The sequence below is a fragment of the Melanostigma gelatinosum genome (genome assembly GCF_949748355.1).
Source record: "Melanostigma gelatinosum genome assembly, chromosome: 2".
Lineage (NCBI taxonomy): Eukaryota > Metazoa > Chordata > Actinopteri > Perciformes > Zoarcidae > Melanostigma > Melanostigma gelatinosum.
This window is the reverse complement of record NC_136635.1, coordinates 2,516,906-2,533,374: the sequence shown is the minus strand read 5'-3', so window position 1 is coordinate 2,533,374 and position 16,469 is coordinate 2,516,906. Positions and strand designations below refer to the sequence as shown.

The window sequence follows — 16,469 nt, the reverse complement described above, 5'->3', positions numbered from 1 at the left end:
ACAGCTCTATTAATCACTTATACAGTGCTCACAACACAGCAAGGCCAGAGAGAAGCAGGTGAAAGGTTACTTATTTAACTGCGACACAAGGAACAGGACGCCATCCTTAGAGAAGATAAGAAAGAGACAATGAGACAGTGAGACAACGCCCCAAGCTGAGCCCGGCTCTTCATACACACTCTTTATTAGGACCTCTCGCCTCAAAATCTCACTCACACTGATGGAAACCAACGCCTACTGGGAGGGGCCAAGGTGGATGGACATCCACGGCCTCCATCCAGGCGCCATAACGTACAAACGTGCCACGCCTGCATCTTTGACTTTGGCCAATGTGTAACAAGGGGTGGACCCCCTATATTAAGATACACGCTGATGTGTTCAAGCGTGTCTCATGGTGAATCTCTGCGAAGTTCATCCATTAGCACCCAAGCTTGTTTTTGATAGCTGGGCTGAATGACTCTGTTGATAAATAAATCTATTGCTTTGATTTAAACTATACGCCTCTGAGAGCTTCTGTTTCATTCTTAAACCTGCTCTAAGTGTGAAAGACAGCTACATCATTATTTTTTCACAACAACTTCCACAACAATCTGTGATTATTCATTATTCTTTTATTGTTGTGTGAAGATGCCAGAAACAGCTTTAGGTTGTCCTGTATGATAAACACACAGAATGAGATGAACACTTTGATCAATAATAAACTGCTTCCTGTCCTGTTGAGAACATTCATGACTGGTGGTGATTCTGGTGACTTCCTGGTCCAATGAAGGTTCAGTGTGAGACGGCTTCACTGAATAAACATGAAAAAATAACTCATTGGTGGACATTAATGTATCATCAGTCAGTGAGACATTTAAAATGAAGAAAAACAAACACAAAGTAAACCTTCCAAAAATACAAAGAAGCGAAGCTGTTCGTTAACTGATTGAGATTATGGATCACTGTGAAGCCTCTTCATGTCATCAAACAACATGAGCGCTGTGGACAAAAGGTTGGTTTCTGGCAGAGCTCTGGAGGAACAGACGGATTCAAAGACATGTTCATCGTCATTATCCTGATCAAGTTAACAAACAACTTCTAAATCCATCATTAACGTTGTGTTGACATGTCCTTCCACAGACAGCTGCAGTGTGCAGGTCAGGGTTGATGGAGCTGGATGTGAGTCCGTCTCACTCCGTGTCAGCGGAGTGCAGAGCGGAGGCCCAGACCTGGTCTGACGGGGCATCTGGCAGGATCCAGCTCTGAGGAACCCGAGAACCGTCAGGATGAACCGCTGGAACCACAAACACATCCCACTGTCTCCTAAAAGAAAAGAGAATACAGTCCCAACAGGTTACTATGTCACCCTAAAGGTCCCTACAACAACATGATGTCAGGACTGAACTCCAGCCCTGACCAGGGTAGGAAATTTACATATTTTTTTGGGGGCAATTTTTCCCCCCCACTGACTGAAATCCAGGGGCATTTTCAAAAAATGACAATGGCAAAAAAAAGGCAAAAAATTAGGCAGTAGTCTACAGATCCAAAGTGTTTTCTTAGATTTATTTAACAAAAAACAAATCCTATTCAATTGTATTCTTATTTCTTTGTGGTTATTTATTGTTATTATTAAATGTTTTAAACAACTATAAACAATTATTAAGTCAATGATGCCTTGATTACATATACATCAGTCATTGTATGGAATTATTGAGAAAGATATTTTTGTAGCACCTCAAATATTGTGATATTACCCATTTTTGTCCTGAACTTATGCATTAGACATTGTGTGTAATTTTTGAGAAAATTTTTTTCATAGCACCTTAAACATTTTAAAAATGTGCCATTTGAAGGTACAAATTCAGTTCAGAGTTTTTACTGAGTAAAATATCTTAATTGACCATCAGTCAGGTATTATTCATTTCCAGCAACCCTCAAATCAAAGAATAAAGACACTTTACGCACAATGTCAGGTAGCATGTTTTATACTTAATGTGAATGTAATTCATGCAATCTAATTTCCATTGTGCAATATTCATACTTTGTTGGCATCTTATTCTGAAAACCGGATGTTCGTCTGAAGAAACCGGATGTTGTCTCACGTTAATCTTTCTGTTAACTTTCAAAGTCCTTCGCTCGCTCCCGATCTGTGCCGTTTAAATGCGTTTACCGTCAATGTCAGCATACAGGTGCACTAACATGTAAGTGTCTGCTGAGTTGACCGCAGTCTCGCAGTCACACGTATGATTAAAAAGCGCTCCATTTTTTTCGGGGGCATTGTTTGCCCCTCTCCTAGTGATATCAGGGGCAAAATGATATTTCTTAGGGGCAGTCTTGCCCTTTGCCCTCGTGTATTTCCGACGCTGGCCCTGACATGAATCATGCTGCTCACTGTTGGTCAGGGCTCCGTCCCAATGCAGCTCAAATGTTCCACAATGATCCAAAGAAGCTGATCGAATGCTCCTTTCCATTACTGCCGTGTGAATATGCCAGTTAGTGGAGATCAACAGCTGGAGGAGCTGATTCTGCAGTTGGTTCCATTAAAGCACAAGAAGAAGAAGAAGAAGAAGAAGAAGACGCAACGAGTCAAGGCCATAAAAGCTCTCAGCCGACAGCACGATGATCATATATGAATATGACATCATCTCTCTACACTGATCGGATGCTTTATCACAAGTTTGTATCCACACTCCAACTGCTGCAGCTCAGCCAGGAAACACCTTCTGCATGTTTAGACTTTTGTTGTTATTGAATGTGATCAACAACTTAAAGGCTGTAGTACGTTACTGTGATAAGGCCGTCCATCATCTCCATTCTTACATGACGTTTCCATTTGCTGTGAGCTGATTTGACCCTTATTATGACAACCCTTACATTAATGGCAGCCAAATATGGTTTCAGCAGAACATTATAGTTAGACTTTAGGAAACCCTGCCATGAGGCCGATGAGCGGGTCTGAGTGGGAGGAGCTGTCAGTGACTCAGGAGCTTCTGGACCTCCAGCTGTGTGAATACGCTCTGCAGGAGGCTACGGTTAGGACTGAGATCATCTTTAGGACGGCCTCTCAGCTCTGCTAGTCAGGAGCTCCTTCACTGAGGAGGTTCTGTCAGGTTGCAGTTTACATCCATGTCTGTCATCGCTTCATCATGTTATCCTCTCAGACAAGTGTGAAATTGTCATAGTGAGCATATGAATTCTTGAATATGTTCTAGGCCACAGTGACCTTTGACCACACATTCTAATCAGTTCAACCGTGAGCCTAAGTGGGCGATTGTGCCAAATTTGAAGAAGTTCTCTGAGATATTGTGTTCCAGAGAAAGGGGGTGATGTGATCCAACACCACGTGTCAGGTCTTCTCGGGTCACATGACACATCTCAGTGTGATCAGCTCAACCTGCCGGCTGAACACACGTCAACTTCAAGACTTCCACACGCTTTGACTTTGATGGTAGGCCGGTCACAATAATGACTTCATCGACTTATCGTACGACATAACTAGTCCTGCCCTCAACATTATCGATTTATTGTATATGGACATGATCTCAATATTGCCTATAGAGTGGTCTCACCTACGTCACGATCTCCTTAGTTACGAGGTCTGTCCGCCATGTTGGAGTACATACAGAACCTACATGGCGGCGAGTAAACAAGGAAGTGCGCGAAAATACCATACTTTGAATCACTGGATAGTGCATCAAAGGTTCGCTACCTGGCCAAATTGAAGGTTATTGGTAACTTGGATCCCTATACGATGAGTGCAGATCGTTTCAGTTCCGATCCTACTTATCTACCATCGGTAAACTACGCCAACATCTACACGTATCTCGTGAACACCCCCAGTCCTTACACAAGTAGAATATGGGATGTGTGGTTCTATGAAATGGTGTCGAATTTGCAGGGTTGAGAAGTCCGGCAGTCCAGTATAATATCTCACTTTTTCATCATTATTTTCGAAAAATTCTGAATCAAACATGGATCGTTCATCGGAAAGTTCCTTTTTCAAATTCAGATTTTCCGAGAGTCTGCGCTGCATCTCAGCTTGCATTGCTGCAATCGTGGCCCCACCGAGGTCTGTCTGGTTGGCTTGGTTATTCTTATCCTCGTCCTCATCCTCTGCTGCTGGTGGGCTGTCATATGCATGATCCAACGTTAAACTCATATCAAGCAATGCTGAGGCTGCATCTATGTGTTTCGCCTGTTGTACACGCTCGACACGTCTCTGGCACCGACTGCTGTCACGGGCCGATGAAGCTTCGGTAACCTTCTCATGTCCAAGTTTAATTTATATTTCCTTTATTAAATACTGTTCACAAACGAATTTGTAAATAAAATCACTGACCACTTATAAAGTGATCCGCACATACTCTAGTGTACGCCAAATTCCATTCCTTTATATCTCGAGAGATGCGTGACAGCCATTTCTCGCGACGTCGCTTGGATAGCTCCTTCGTGTCATTTCCTTGATGTGTAATGACCGCTGGCAAACCAAAGAATGATTTATTGTCTCCATCAGCTCTGCTGCCACAACCAAAGACAGCACAAAAGTTCACCATGATCGATAGGTTATGCGACTCAGCCGTGCATGCCAGTGGCTTTGTGTGTACTCCAACATGGCCGACAGCTAAACTGTGACGTCACACGAGACCACTCTATTGTGTTTACATGCGTGTTTGTTTACATAACAACGTCAAACACATGACGCCAGAATGCACAGAAGGGTTTGCTTTAACATTGTGCAGACATTGCACATTTTATGTTAACAGAGCCAGAGAGTCCATTTTATTTATTGTGCGGTTTAATTAGATTTATGTTTTATTTATTTAGGATATTTTAAAATTTCTCACATTCCAATTCCAATGTCTGATTCACGACAGGCTTTATTAAAGGTCCATAGTTCAGTCATGGTCTGATGTGGTCCAAAGAAAGCTGCACGAGGAATAAAGAAAATGTGTCTCGAATGATCGCTTATCGGATCAATGTGAGCCGGACATACGTGATCACTGCGCAGAACTTTATCCATAATTCATCCGACACATTTCTATACCCATGTCTGTACTTCCTGTGGCCCTGTAAGGCCCATAACTCTATTTGATGAACCTTATCATGTGACCGTGAAGGTGAAGGGAAGATCGAACCTGATTTGTAGTAAAGCGTGCAGCGAGCGCTCAGTCTGGGTGTAATATGCTCTGAAGGGCTGCAGAACACAATCAGCAGGAAGATCCTCTGAGGAACAAACAGGAACAATGAATCACATATTACAATGTGATGAACACGTCTGTGCTTCAATCATACTCTGTGCTTCAATCATACTGTTAATGGGTCGTTACCTCCAAACAACATGTCGCTCACTCTGCGTTTCCTCTGCAGGTGTCTCTCCCTCTCCTTCTTCATCCGTTTCTCCTGCTCTCTCCTCCTCTCCTCCTCCTGCTCTCCTTCCAGCATCACCATCAGAGCTTTCTCCTCTGCTGAGTAAACTGCTGTCCTCCTCTTCATCACACACCTCAGCTGCTCCAGTCTGGTGCTGAACGCCTCGTCACATTCTTGCTCAGTGACGATTCCTGACACGCACAGAGATACAAACTGAAGGTTACAGGCTTCACGTGGTCCTGTTACAGGCTTCACGAGGTCCTGTTACAGGCTTCACGTGGCCCTGTTACAGGCTTCACGAGGTCCTGTTACAGGCTTCACGTGGCCCTGTTACAGGCTTCACGTGGCCCTGTTACAGGCTTCACGAGGCCCTGTTACAGGCTTCACGTGGTCCTGTTACAGGCTTCACGTGGCCCTGTTACAGGCTTCACGTGGCCCTGTTACAGGCTTCACGAGGTCCTGTTACAGGCTTCACGAGGTCCTGTTACAGGCTTCACGAGGTCCTGTTACAGGCTTCACGAGGTCCTGCTACAGGCTTCACGTGGTCCTGCTACAGGCTTCACGGGGTCCTGCTACAGGCTTCACGGGGTCCTGCTACAGGCTTCACGTGGTCCTGCTACAGGCTTCACGTGGTCCTGCTACAGGCTTCACGAGGTCCTGCTACAGGCTTCACGAGGTCCTGCTACAGGCTTCACGTGGCCCTGTTACAGGCTTCACGTGGCCCTGTTACAGGCTTCACGAGGTCCTGCTACAGGCTTCACGTGGCCCTGTTACAGGCTTCACGTGGCCCTGTTACAGGCTTCACGTGGCCCTGTTACAGGCTTCACGAGGTCCTGTTACAGGCTTCACGAGGTCCTGTTACAGGCTTCACGAGGTCCTGTTACAGGCTTCACGAGGTCCTGTTACAGGCTTCACGAGGTCCTGTTACAGGCTTCACGAGGTCCTGCTACAGGCTTCACGTGGTCCTGCTACAGGCTTCACGAGGTCCTGCTACAGGCTTCACGAGGTCCTGCTACAGGCTTCACGTGGCCCTGTTACAGGCTTCACGAGGTCCTGTTACAGGCTTCACGAGGTCCTGTTACAGGCTTCACGAGGTCCTGTTACAGGCTTCACGAGGTCCTGTTACAGGCTTCACGAGGTCCTGCTACAGGCTTCACGAGGTCCTGCTACAGGCTTCACGAGGTCCTGCTACAGGCTTCACGTGGCCCTGTTACAGGCTTCACGAGGTCCTGTTACAGGCTTCACGAGGTCCTGTTACAGGCTTCACGAGGTCCTGTTACAGGCTTCACGAGGTCCTGCTACAGGCTTCACGTGGTCCTGCTACAGGCTTCACGAGGTCCTGCTACAGGCTTCACGTGGTCCTGCTACAGGCTTCACGTGGCCCTGTTACAGGCTTCACGAGGTCCTGTTACAGGCTTCACGTGGTCCTGTTACAGGCTTCACGTGGCCCTGTTACAGGCTTCACGTGGCCCTGTTACAGGCTTCACGAGGTCCTGTTACAGGCTTCACGAGGTCCTGTTACAGGCTTCACGAGGTCCTGTTACAGGCTTCACGAGGTCCTGTTACAGGCTTCACGAGGTCCTGCTACAGGCTTCACGAGGTCCTGCTACAGGCTTCACGAGGTCCTGCTACAGGCTTCACGTGGTCCTGCTACAGGCTTCACGTGGTCCTGCTACAGGCTTCACGAGGTCCTGTTACAGGCTTCACGAGGTCCTGTTACAGGCTTCACGAGGTCCTGCTACAGGCTTCACGTGGTCCTGCTACAGGCTTCACGTGGTCCTGTTACAGGCTTCACGAGGTCCTGTTACAGGCTTCACGAGGTCCTGTTACAGGCTTCACGTGGTCCTGTTACAGGCTTCACGAGGTCCTGTTACAGGCTTCACGAGGTCCTGTTACAGGCTTCACGAGGTCCTGTTACAGGCTTCACGAGGTCCTGTTACAGGCTTCACGAGGTCCTGTTACAGGCTTCACGAGGTCCTGTTACAGGCTTCATGAGGTCCTGTTACAGACTGTAGGCTACAGTTTATTACATTTTAAAGGTCCAGGTATGAGGGATCCATCATGTAACACCAGCTGCAGTGTATGCACAGAACAGGCAACGGAGTTCCCATTTCACCCGTCTGGGAGAGTTAGAAGCCGCGGTGTTACGTGCATTGTTGTGATGCATAAAGCCACTTCCCAAGTAAGTCTGCACCGCATGAACTATTTCAGCTGTAGGTTGTTAAATACTACAACTCTTCAAGACCCATGGTGGTTCCTGCAGCCTGCTGATTAAAGTGACGGAGGTCAGTTACAATGAACCGGCTTTTCTCTTTCCAGCTTTTATTTTTGAATCTTGAATGTTTCTTTTGAACTGTTTAACTGACAGAAATCGTATTGACAGTTAACGATGAATTACTGACATCCCTAACAGGAAGCATAATCACCTTATTCCTAGCCCCAGTGAATTATGGGTGGGACCTGTGGTTATCAACTTCACTGACCCAGCATCTGTGAGTCTGCTACAGGTGTCTTCCATTATAAACTGTAGCTGCGCCCATAGACCACACATGGTACAAAGGGACTGGGAATAAGGTGCATGGCTGATAACTCACCTTTCCTCAACGCTGCCTCTTTCCTCAGTCTGCGCAGCTTTTCCAGAGATCTCAGGATGTCCCCCATCCTCTTCACGTCCGCCTGCTTCTTCCTCACCTCACAGAGAACAGAGTCGGCCGCCAGCTTCAGCTCCCGCTCCTGGTACCCAGAGAACACGTAGAGCAATTAGTAATTCAACCAGAGATACACATACACAAGTAATCATTTGAGAATGGGCTATGCTTTTACAATTGTAAAAGTATTGTAATATTTTGAATATAAATCCTCAGACATCACCCGTCAACACTCATAATGGGTCAGTGCATGCGCTGCAGACTAACTTCTACATCCTACATTGTTTGTAGAGGAAGACAAAGATCAAACCTGAGTGAATGTTGGACTTTAATGATACATTCATCAATGACAGCTGGATACCACTGCTGCTCTGTGTCTGCCAGTTGTTTAAACATGTATTTGCTAACTCATTAGCCACATTAACTTGATTTGGTTTGATGCACACTTCTGTCCCCAAGTGGACACAAGATGTATCCACATTTGGATCCTTCAGCACATGTAGTTCACCTTCTTCCTCTCCTCCACTTGTTGGATCCGCTGCATCCTCCACTTGTTGATGGCGGCCTCTTTCTCCGCGATGCGCTCCTCTCGGTGCGTCTCTTCCGTCTGGAGCTCTTTCCTGGCTCTCAGTCGCCGAGCCCTCCTCTTGGCAACACGGGACAGTTTAGCTTTCCACCCGTTTAAACATTCCCCGTGACTGAAGACTTTGAGTTTATCCTGCAGCTCGGTCTTCACATTCAAAGCCATTAAATACGAGTCGGCCCAAACGCACTCATTCTCCACGTTGTTCCTGAGAGCTTCGCAGGACTCTGCCAGCTGAGAGACGAGCTGAGCGGCCCTGCACAGAGCCTCTCTCGGGTCCGGAGCGGAGCTGTGGCGGAGCCGCTGCTGCCGGCTTTGTGGGGTCTTTGGAGTTTTGTCTCTGCCTTGTAAGAAACGTCCGACCCACTGCAGATCCTGCCTCCTTTGAAGGACCGTCTCATCCTCGGGTCGCGGTGCTGTAGCCGGACTCCTGTCATGCGGGCGGCCGAGCAGAGCTCCACTCTCAGAGAAGTCCTCGTACTCGTGCCGTTGGTTCTGACTGGGGTCCATCTCATACCGCGCAGTCTGAGAACAGGGTCGAAACTGCTGGGTAAATGTGTCAAAGGTCGGGGCTCCTCTGCTGTTGAATGGGTTCATCGAAGCCGCGGTCACCGCGTTGGGGAAGTGTCCAGGTGGTGGGCAGCCGAAAGGAGGCGGGGGGACGGAGGGGTCAAATCCATATGGCAGGGGTCCTCCGAGAGACTGAGCAGGGAAACCGCATCCAAATCCGTACAGGTGACCGTCATATCCCCGTGTAGTTGTCCATTGTGGAGCAGTGTGGTCCGGCTGCGCCGGTTCATGAGCCGCGCTGCTCGGCGGCGGTCTACTAGCGGTGTACGGTGTCTCCAGATAGCCGCCATTATACACAAGAGGCTGCTGTGCTTTTGACGAAGAGTGGTGATATATGTCGTCCATGTCGTGTACAGTAGCACACTGGGGCATGTTACAACACTTAACGTTGAATAGTTACAGCCATTCCCATCTCTGCACAGAAGCCATGTTTAGTCGACGCCGTTTCCTCTTCTTCTTCATTTTATCATTTCCGGCAGACTAAGCGCGGTTTACTGCGTTGCTGCCTCCCATCGGTGTAGAATCGTCATTGCTGTTTTTGCCCTCTGAAGGTACATCCCAAGTCTCTTAATTGCATCCCCGTTTCCCTCACTTGCGTCCTTTCCTTGCGTCTTAGGCCAAATCCCAATGTCCCCCCTAAACCCTCAAACCCTGAACCCTCAAGGAATTAATGACGTCACTTGTAAGTGGGTGAGTGTGAGTGACTGTGAGGGCTTGAGATGGTGTGAATAGGAATGGGACAGCACTTTGCTGCAACATATCACGTTACCATGAAAACGAAAAAAATATGATGTATAATTGTGTGTATTTATTGTATACTTTGTACTCCCTGATTTGAACATCTTCAGGCTCTTTCCTCACAAGATGAGAGGTAACTTTATATCATCAATTTACTTGTTTTGTCAAAACATCTTTGATGACAAAATCAAATATTTGATGAAGAAATAAATATCTTCTGATTTCATGTTTATTTTTTGTTCCATCTTTAACCCTTAATGTTTCTGAGTAAATTCAATACTCCAGGCTGAACACAGTGAGCCGTCCTCTTTGTTTACTTTTTTTACGTCTCCATGCGTCCACTGGTTACCCCGTGTTGAACGTCACATTGCAATGATTTGTGGGTAATTCCCTTAGGCTAAGTCTGCATCCTATGCTGACTTACGGAAAGGGTTCATAAAGGGCCCAAAATGTCTGCAAGAGAGCCCTCAAACACTCGATGATTCAACAGTGGGACAGCCCTAAACCCTCACGGACTTCGCGGGAGCGCGCCTCAAAGTCCGTGAATCCCTAAGGGATTGGGCCGAAGAGACTTGGGATGTACCCTCCGTCAGGAATAGTCTCTACAGGCGAGCACAAGCACTATTAGGTCCAAGGCCCGTCAGAGAGGAGAACTTTGGCGGAGAAACTAGGTGACAGAGCTGATCCCAGATCAGTCTGAGACAGCAGACTAGCAGGAAAGGGAAGCAGTGCATGCGAAGCTTCTCTAGTAGCTGTACACCAGACAGGTTTGGCTAGCTGGACGACGTCATGCTAATAACTTATTTATCTTTTTAAAACAACGGGACAGATCCAGCACGGACAGTTAGGGAGTGAGGGATGAGAAAGTATTCGCGCGAGTAGATTACATATAAAGTCTAGGCACCGCGATGAGACTGGAGTGAAGCGTATTCGCGATGGCGCGAATCTCGTGAGTAAAAATTTTTCAACACGGGTGAAAGCGTGATGCTGCGGTGCGATAGCAACGTTGAGATGCTCCCCTGTCATCACTGACGTTCTGCCGTTGTTGAATCAGGAAAAAAATGCTTTAGCCGTGTTCACCCAGAGCTCTGTCATACCTCATTAGTACAGACCGGACCAAACTATGTGTATACGTACAAACAATGAAAAAGACGCTGAGATGACTGTAATGTTTCTGTATTGTAATTATGACCCAGACGAACAACGACTTGATGCACTGCAACAGGCTTTTATTCCGAGCTTCGTATACACGCTGTTCATGCGATCTTGCTGACTGACTGTGTATATCCTGTGTATATCCTGTGTATATCCTGTTCCGCCCACCAGGTGGCGTGGTTCTACTGTGAACATCACATTGCCCTTTTTTTATTTTTAAAGAAATACCTAAAACTTGACATTCTTAAACTAGGCTTGCTCTTACATATTACTCAAACTTCAACAACTATATTTACTGTACTGAACATTGTACTCATCTAGAGGTATGGCAGCTCTGTATTAACTGTATCCCTTAAAACATTAATTTTACACTCTGTCTTATAGAAATGTTTAACAAACCCTTAACTTCACAAACTTGGCTAAATCAGTACCTTTTAAGTTCACAACAGATCAAATTAGTGTCCATGTCCCTGAGCATATTTATTGTATGCAGTCAAAAGATTGTCCACATTTAACAGTCCATAATCTACCCATAGTCCTGTAGGTAGGAGGGAGGACGTCTGTTGTGCCTTGAGGGGTATCTCGGTGTTGTTGAGGTCTTAGAGGCATCACTGTAATCACAATCCTCATCATCGGGATCTGGTGAGATGTCCATTACTTCTGGAGTGATCTTCTTGAAGAATAAAGAATTCCTGACAATGAAGTGTCCACTTCTGGCTGCTGTGATCATGGAGCCTTTGACTTTGGTCACCGTGTATGGCTTACTGTTATACGGTGCAGTGAGCTTGTTGTGCTTGGGCTGACGATGAAGCACAGCGTCACCTGGAGTGAGAGTGTGTGGTGTAGCATTACGATGAGTCTGCATGAGATTTCATCTTGGCTGTAGCCTTGTTGTCCCTTGCTCTCACTTCAGAGTCTGAACAGTTCCTTGCAGTGTGAGTGATTGAAGGAATCTTTGTGTACATCTTGCGTTGGAACAACAGTTCAGCAGGTGAGCTTTCTGTTGTGCTGTGAGGTGTGGATCGATACTCACGTAGAAAGATGTTCAGTCGTTGTTTCCAGGGAATGCCTTGTGTTTCGGCCACACGAATAGCTTTGCCTAGGGTGCGCATGAATCTTTCAGCTGTAGCATTAGCTTGAGGCCACAGCGGTGTGATCCGGCGGTGGTGGAATCCTAGATACTCTGCAAACTGGGAGAACTGGTCACTGCTGAATGGGGGACCATTATCAGTTTTCACAACTCTGGGGATCCCAAACATGGAGAAAACGTTGTCCATGACCGGAATGACTGTGTTAGCCGAGGTTGACCGTATGCTTTCTACAACTGGGTAGCGTGTGTAATCATCCGTGATGACAAGCAAGTACTCTCCAGTTGGAAGTGGTCCATAGAAGTCTGCACTAACACTATGCCAAGGAGCTTCTGGCAGAACGGACATTTTTAGTGGCTCAGTATGTGCAACTGGCGTGTTGGCTTGACATGCAAGACAACTGCGTACTACTGCTTCTGCTTTGCGATCAATGTCTGGAAACCAAACCTTGGTTCTGAGTAGGGATTTGGTTTTGACAATGCCCTGATGTCCTTCATGGGCTAGCTGTAACACTCTATCTTGTAGGGCCATGGGAATTACTATTCTAGTGCCCCGCAGTACAATGTCTGATGCATGTGATGTTGTGAGTTCACTGCTAACTTGTCTGAACTGCTTTACTATGTCAGCATGTCGTGACTTGTCACTCTGGTGCCATGTGTTGTGTCTGATGTGAGCACTAATCTCTTGAAGGATTGGGTCTGCGAGTGTCTCTCTCTTGATCTCTGTGAGTGTCATGGCTTTAGGTGTTGCATGACTTGCGATGAAGTTCACATACTCCTCTGCTACCTTTGCTGCACGTGTACTGTCAGCTGTCTGAGACAAGATAGGATGACGAGACATATAGTCAGCTGGGTTGTCGGCTCCCTTTCGGTATTCCACCTTGAAGTTGTAGGGCTGAATCCTCAGTCCCCATCTCTCAATCCTGGCGGGTGGTTTTGACCTGGGATTGTTCCATATGATTTCCAGTGCTTTGTGATCTGTCACTAGAGTTAAAGGATGACCATAGATGTACAGGTGGAAATGCTCCCAGCTCCACACAATGGCCAGTGCCTCCTTTTCTGTTTGGGAGTATCTCCTCTCCACGTCGCTGAGAGACCGACTAGCATATGCTAGCATGTACTTCACCCCTTTTTCATCTTTTTGGCAGAGGATTGCACCCAGTCCAACAGGGCTAGCATCCACAATCAGTTCTGTCTCTCGACCTGGGTAAAAGTATGACATAGTAGTGTCACTGGTGAGATTGTCTTTCAGTGTCTGTAATGCAACTTGCTGTTCTGGGCCCCATACCCAGGGTGTATCTTTTCTGGTGAGCTTGCGCAGTGGTTCTGAAATGGAGGAGAAGTCTTTGATAAATCTGAAGCACAACTATTGCTCAGCAGACTCCTATTGCCCAGCAGACTCCTGACTTCACCTGGATTCTGGGGGTCTGCAGCCTGCTGAACTGCAATGACTTTCTTGGGATCAGCTGAGACACCCTCAGCAGAGAAGATGAAACCAAAGAACTCGAGCCTGGACTTGTTGAACTCACATTTGTCACGATTGAGTGTGAGACCGCTTTCCCTGAGTCTCTGGAACAGTGCTCGGAGGTTGTCGTCATGTTCAGTCTGGGAGGCACCGTAGACGATGATGTCATCGCTGAGGTTTTTCACACCAGAGAGACCTTGCAGTGTTTGGCATGTGGCATTTTGAAATACCTCAGCAGCCGACGATATGCCAAAACTCAGTCTCTTGTAGCGCCTCAATTCAAGGTGAGTGGTGAAGGTAGTGATGTATCTGCTGTCTGGATGAAGCTCTAGCTGGTGGTATCCAGCTCTCAGATCCAGTTTGGAAAACACAGTTGCTCCATTCAACTCATGTATCACATCGTCCATGGTGGGAGTGATGTGGCGTTCCCTCTCTATAGCCGTGTTAGCTTGGCGCATGTCAACACAAAGTCTTACTTTGTCAGGGTCTTTAGGCTTGGTAGGAGCGACAATAGGTGAGACCCATGGTGTCGGGCCAGTGACCTCCTCAATGATGTCATCTGCCTCCAGTTTCTGAAGCTCATCCTCAACCTTCTGGCGGATGTGGAACGGCACACGTCGATGTGGTTGGCATGTAGGCTTAATGTCAGGATTTATTTGAAGCTTTACCTGAACGTCTTTCAGTTTTCCGATCCCTTGAAACAATTCAGGATGACTCTCCACTAGCTCATCTGCGACTGTGCAACTCTGTGGTGTGGATGATACTGCTGTGACTATTTTGATCAGTCCCAGTGCTTTGGAAGTTTTGTAACTGAGAATATTGAATCCGTCCCCTTTAATTACAAAGAATGTGCACCATGTCCTTTTCTGTCCTTTTTCCACGCTGCACTTGAAAACACCACTGACAGGCAATGGCACCTTGGAGCGGAAGGGGTAGATCTTGGTGCTGGTGGGGCTTAGTTGTGGACGTGGAATCAATTTCTTGAAACTTGTTTCACCGACACAGTTTGCTATGTCTCCTGAATCAATTAAAACTAGCATACTACTGCCATTCAGCTTGATGTGAGTCTGTGGCAGCTCAGAGGTATTGTCAGCATCAACTGCAAAAACATAAGCGTCATCACTGCTGGAAGAGTTGTGCTCTTTTTCCTCACCTGGCGTCTTTGTTATGTGATGTACTTTTTTAGGGTATTGGTTAGCCTTGTACGGCGTTCGTGTTGTATCACCGTCTTCGGCTTTAGAACGGCATCGCTTTGCAAAATGGTTTAGTTTACCACAGGCTCTGCATTGTTTGTTTCTAGCAGGGCATTCACCATCATGAGGATATCTACCTCCACAGTTCCTGCAGCTGTTGTCAGAACGTCTTCTTTCAGACCATCTGCTGTTGTTTGGATGCGTCTGCGTAGTCTTTCGATCCAACCAGTTGACTGTAGCTATTGAGCCTCTTTCCATGCCAGTCGCTTGCATTTCAGACAGTTCCAGTGTTCTTCCATGATCAAGAAGCTCATCTAGGCTAACGTCAGGCTCCCTTAGCGCTTTCCTACGTAGCCTGGATGATGTACAGCTTTGTATGATTTGCGTTTTAATCTCTGCCTCGACACTTGCAAATTCACAGTTCTTAGCTAACATCCTCAGCCTAGTGTGATAACTGTCCACATTTTCTCCTGGTTCCTGTACAGTGTTTCTGAAAATGTACACTTGATACTGTACATTTTTCTTAGGAGAGAAATATCCAGATAACTTCTGCTTTGTGTCTGCATATTCGTCATCTTCTGCCGCTAATGTATCATAAACATCATGCACTCGTTCTCCTGCTATATGTAGCAATAACGCTTTGAGCCTAGCATCTCCGCCTATGTTCATTGCAGTGGTGTAATTTTCAAACCTTTGCACCCATTTATTCCAGCGAGGTCCGACAGAGACAGGGTCAGTTTCAGTGTCGAAAGGTGGGAGAGCAGCGGTGTTTCCTGCCATTTTTGCTGCGGTGTGCCGACTATCATCCACGTGTCTGTGTTAGCTTAGCTAGCTTGGTCTAGCCGCACTCATCCGCATGTCCGTCGTTCTCCCCTCATGTTTTTTTTCTTCTCTTTGAGTCCTTCCGTTTACTCCTCGTCGCCAATGTAATGTTTCTGTATTGTAATTATGACCCAGACGAACAACGACTTGATGCACTGCAACAGGCTTTTATTCCGAGCTTCGTATACACGCTGTTCATGCGATCTTGCTGACTGACTGTGTATATCCTGTGTATATCCTGTGTATATCCTGTTCCGCCCACCAGGTGGCGGGGTTCTACTGTGAACATCACAATGATGTTATTTTGAGTGTTGATGGAGCTGCTACAATGTTAGCATAGCATAGCACCGACCGATCCGAGCTCCATTGAGAAAACAAGTATTTTAAAAGTGATTTCTTGTCGTCTTGCGGAGAGAACTAACAAAACATGAATTCAAGCTTTGCACAAATCGGCATCATGATGTAGTTATTTCGGCATCCATTTTTGTCTGTTTATTGCAGTTAAATCACAGCAGAATCTGTATTTTGTGTTCATACAGCTGTAGTAAACCAGCCGAAGTGTGGCTTCTAGACACAGTGAATACAACTCGATGAAATACACGGAGCTCCTCCGGACTATGTTATGAACCAGGCGTGAAAATGGCATTTAGTTTCCCGGAATATCTGGGACTTCCACAACAAGTACAAAACAGAAATAGTGGTTATTTCTTCCATGATTGGTGGCGGAAATAAATGGCTTAAATTGATAACGGCTCTCAGGGCGATAAGCCACGCCTCCTCTCCGATGCGTCTCCCGTAAATCACGCGAATGACCACAAGTGGTCCGCGGTGCGAATGATGCGATTAACGCGGTGGTGAACGC

General features: G+C 46.7%; 1 protein-coding gene across 1 annotated transcript; it reads right to left on the bottom strand.

Annotated features, from left to right (window-relative positions):
• Positions 1–213: 213 nt before the first annotated feature.
• On the bottom strand, positions 214–9,584 carry pdcd7 (programmed cell death 7). The gene is made up of 5 exons (XM_079283007.1): positions 8,503–9,584; positions 7,941–8,079; positions 5,307–5,537; positions 5,115–5,202; positions 214–1,302 (listed from the first exon to the last, which is right to left on the bottom strand). The coding sequence occupies exons 1-5, from the start codon at positions 9,517–9,519 to the stop codon at positions 1,170–1,172; spliced, it is 1,608 nt and encodes a 535-aa protein (XP_079139133.1). The 5' UTR covers positions 9,520–9,584; the 3' UTR covers positions 214–1,169.
• Positions 9,585–16,469: the final 6,885 nt, after the last annotated feature.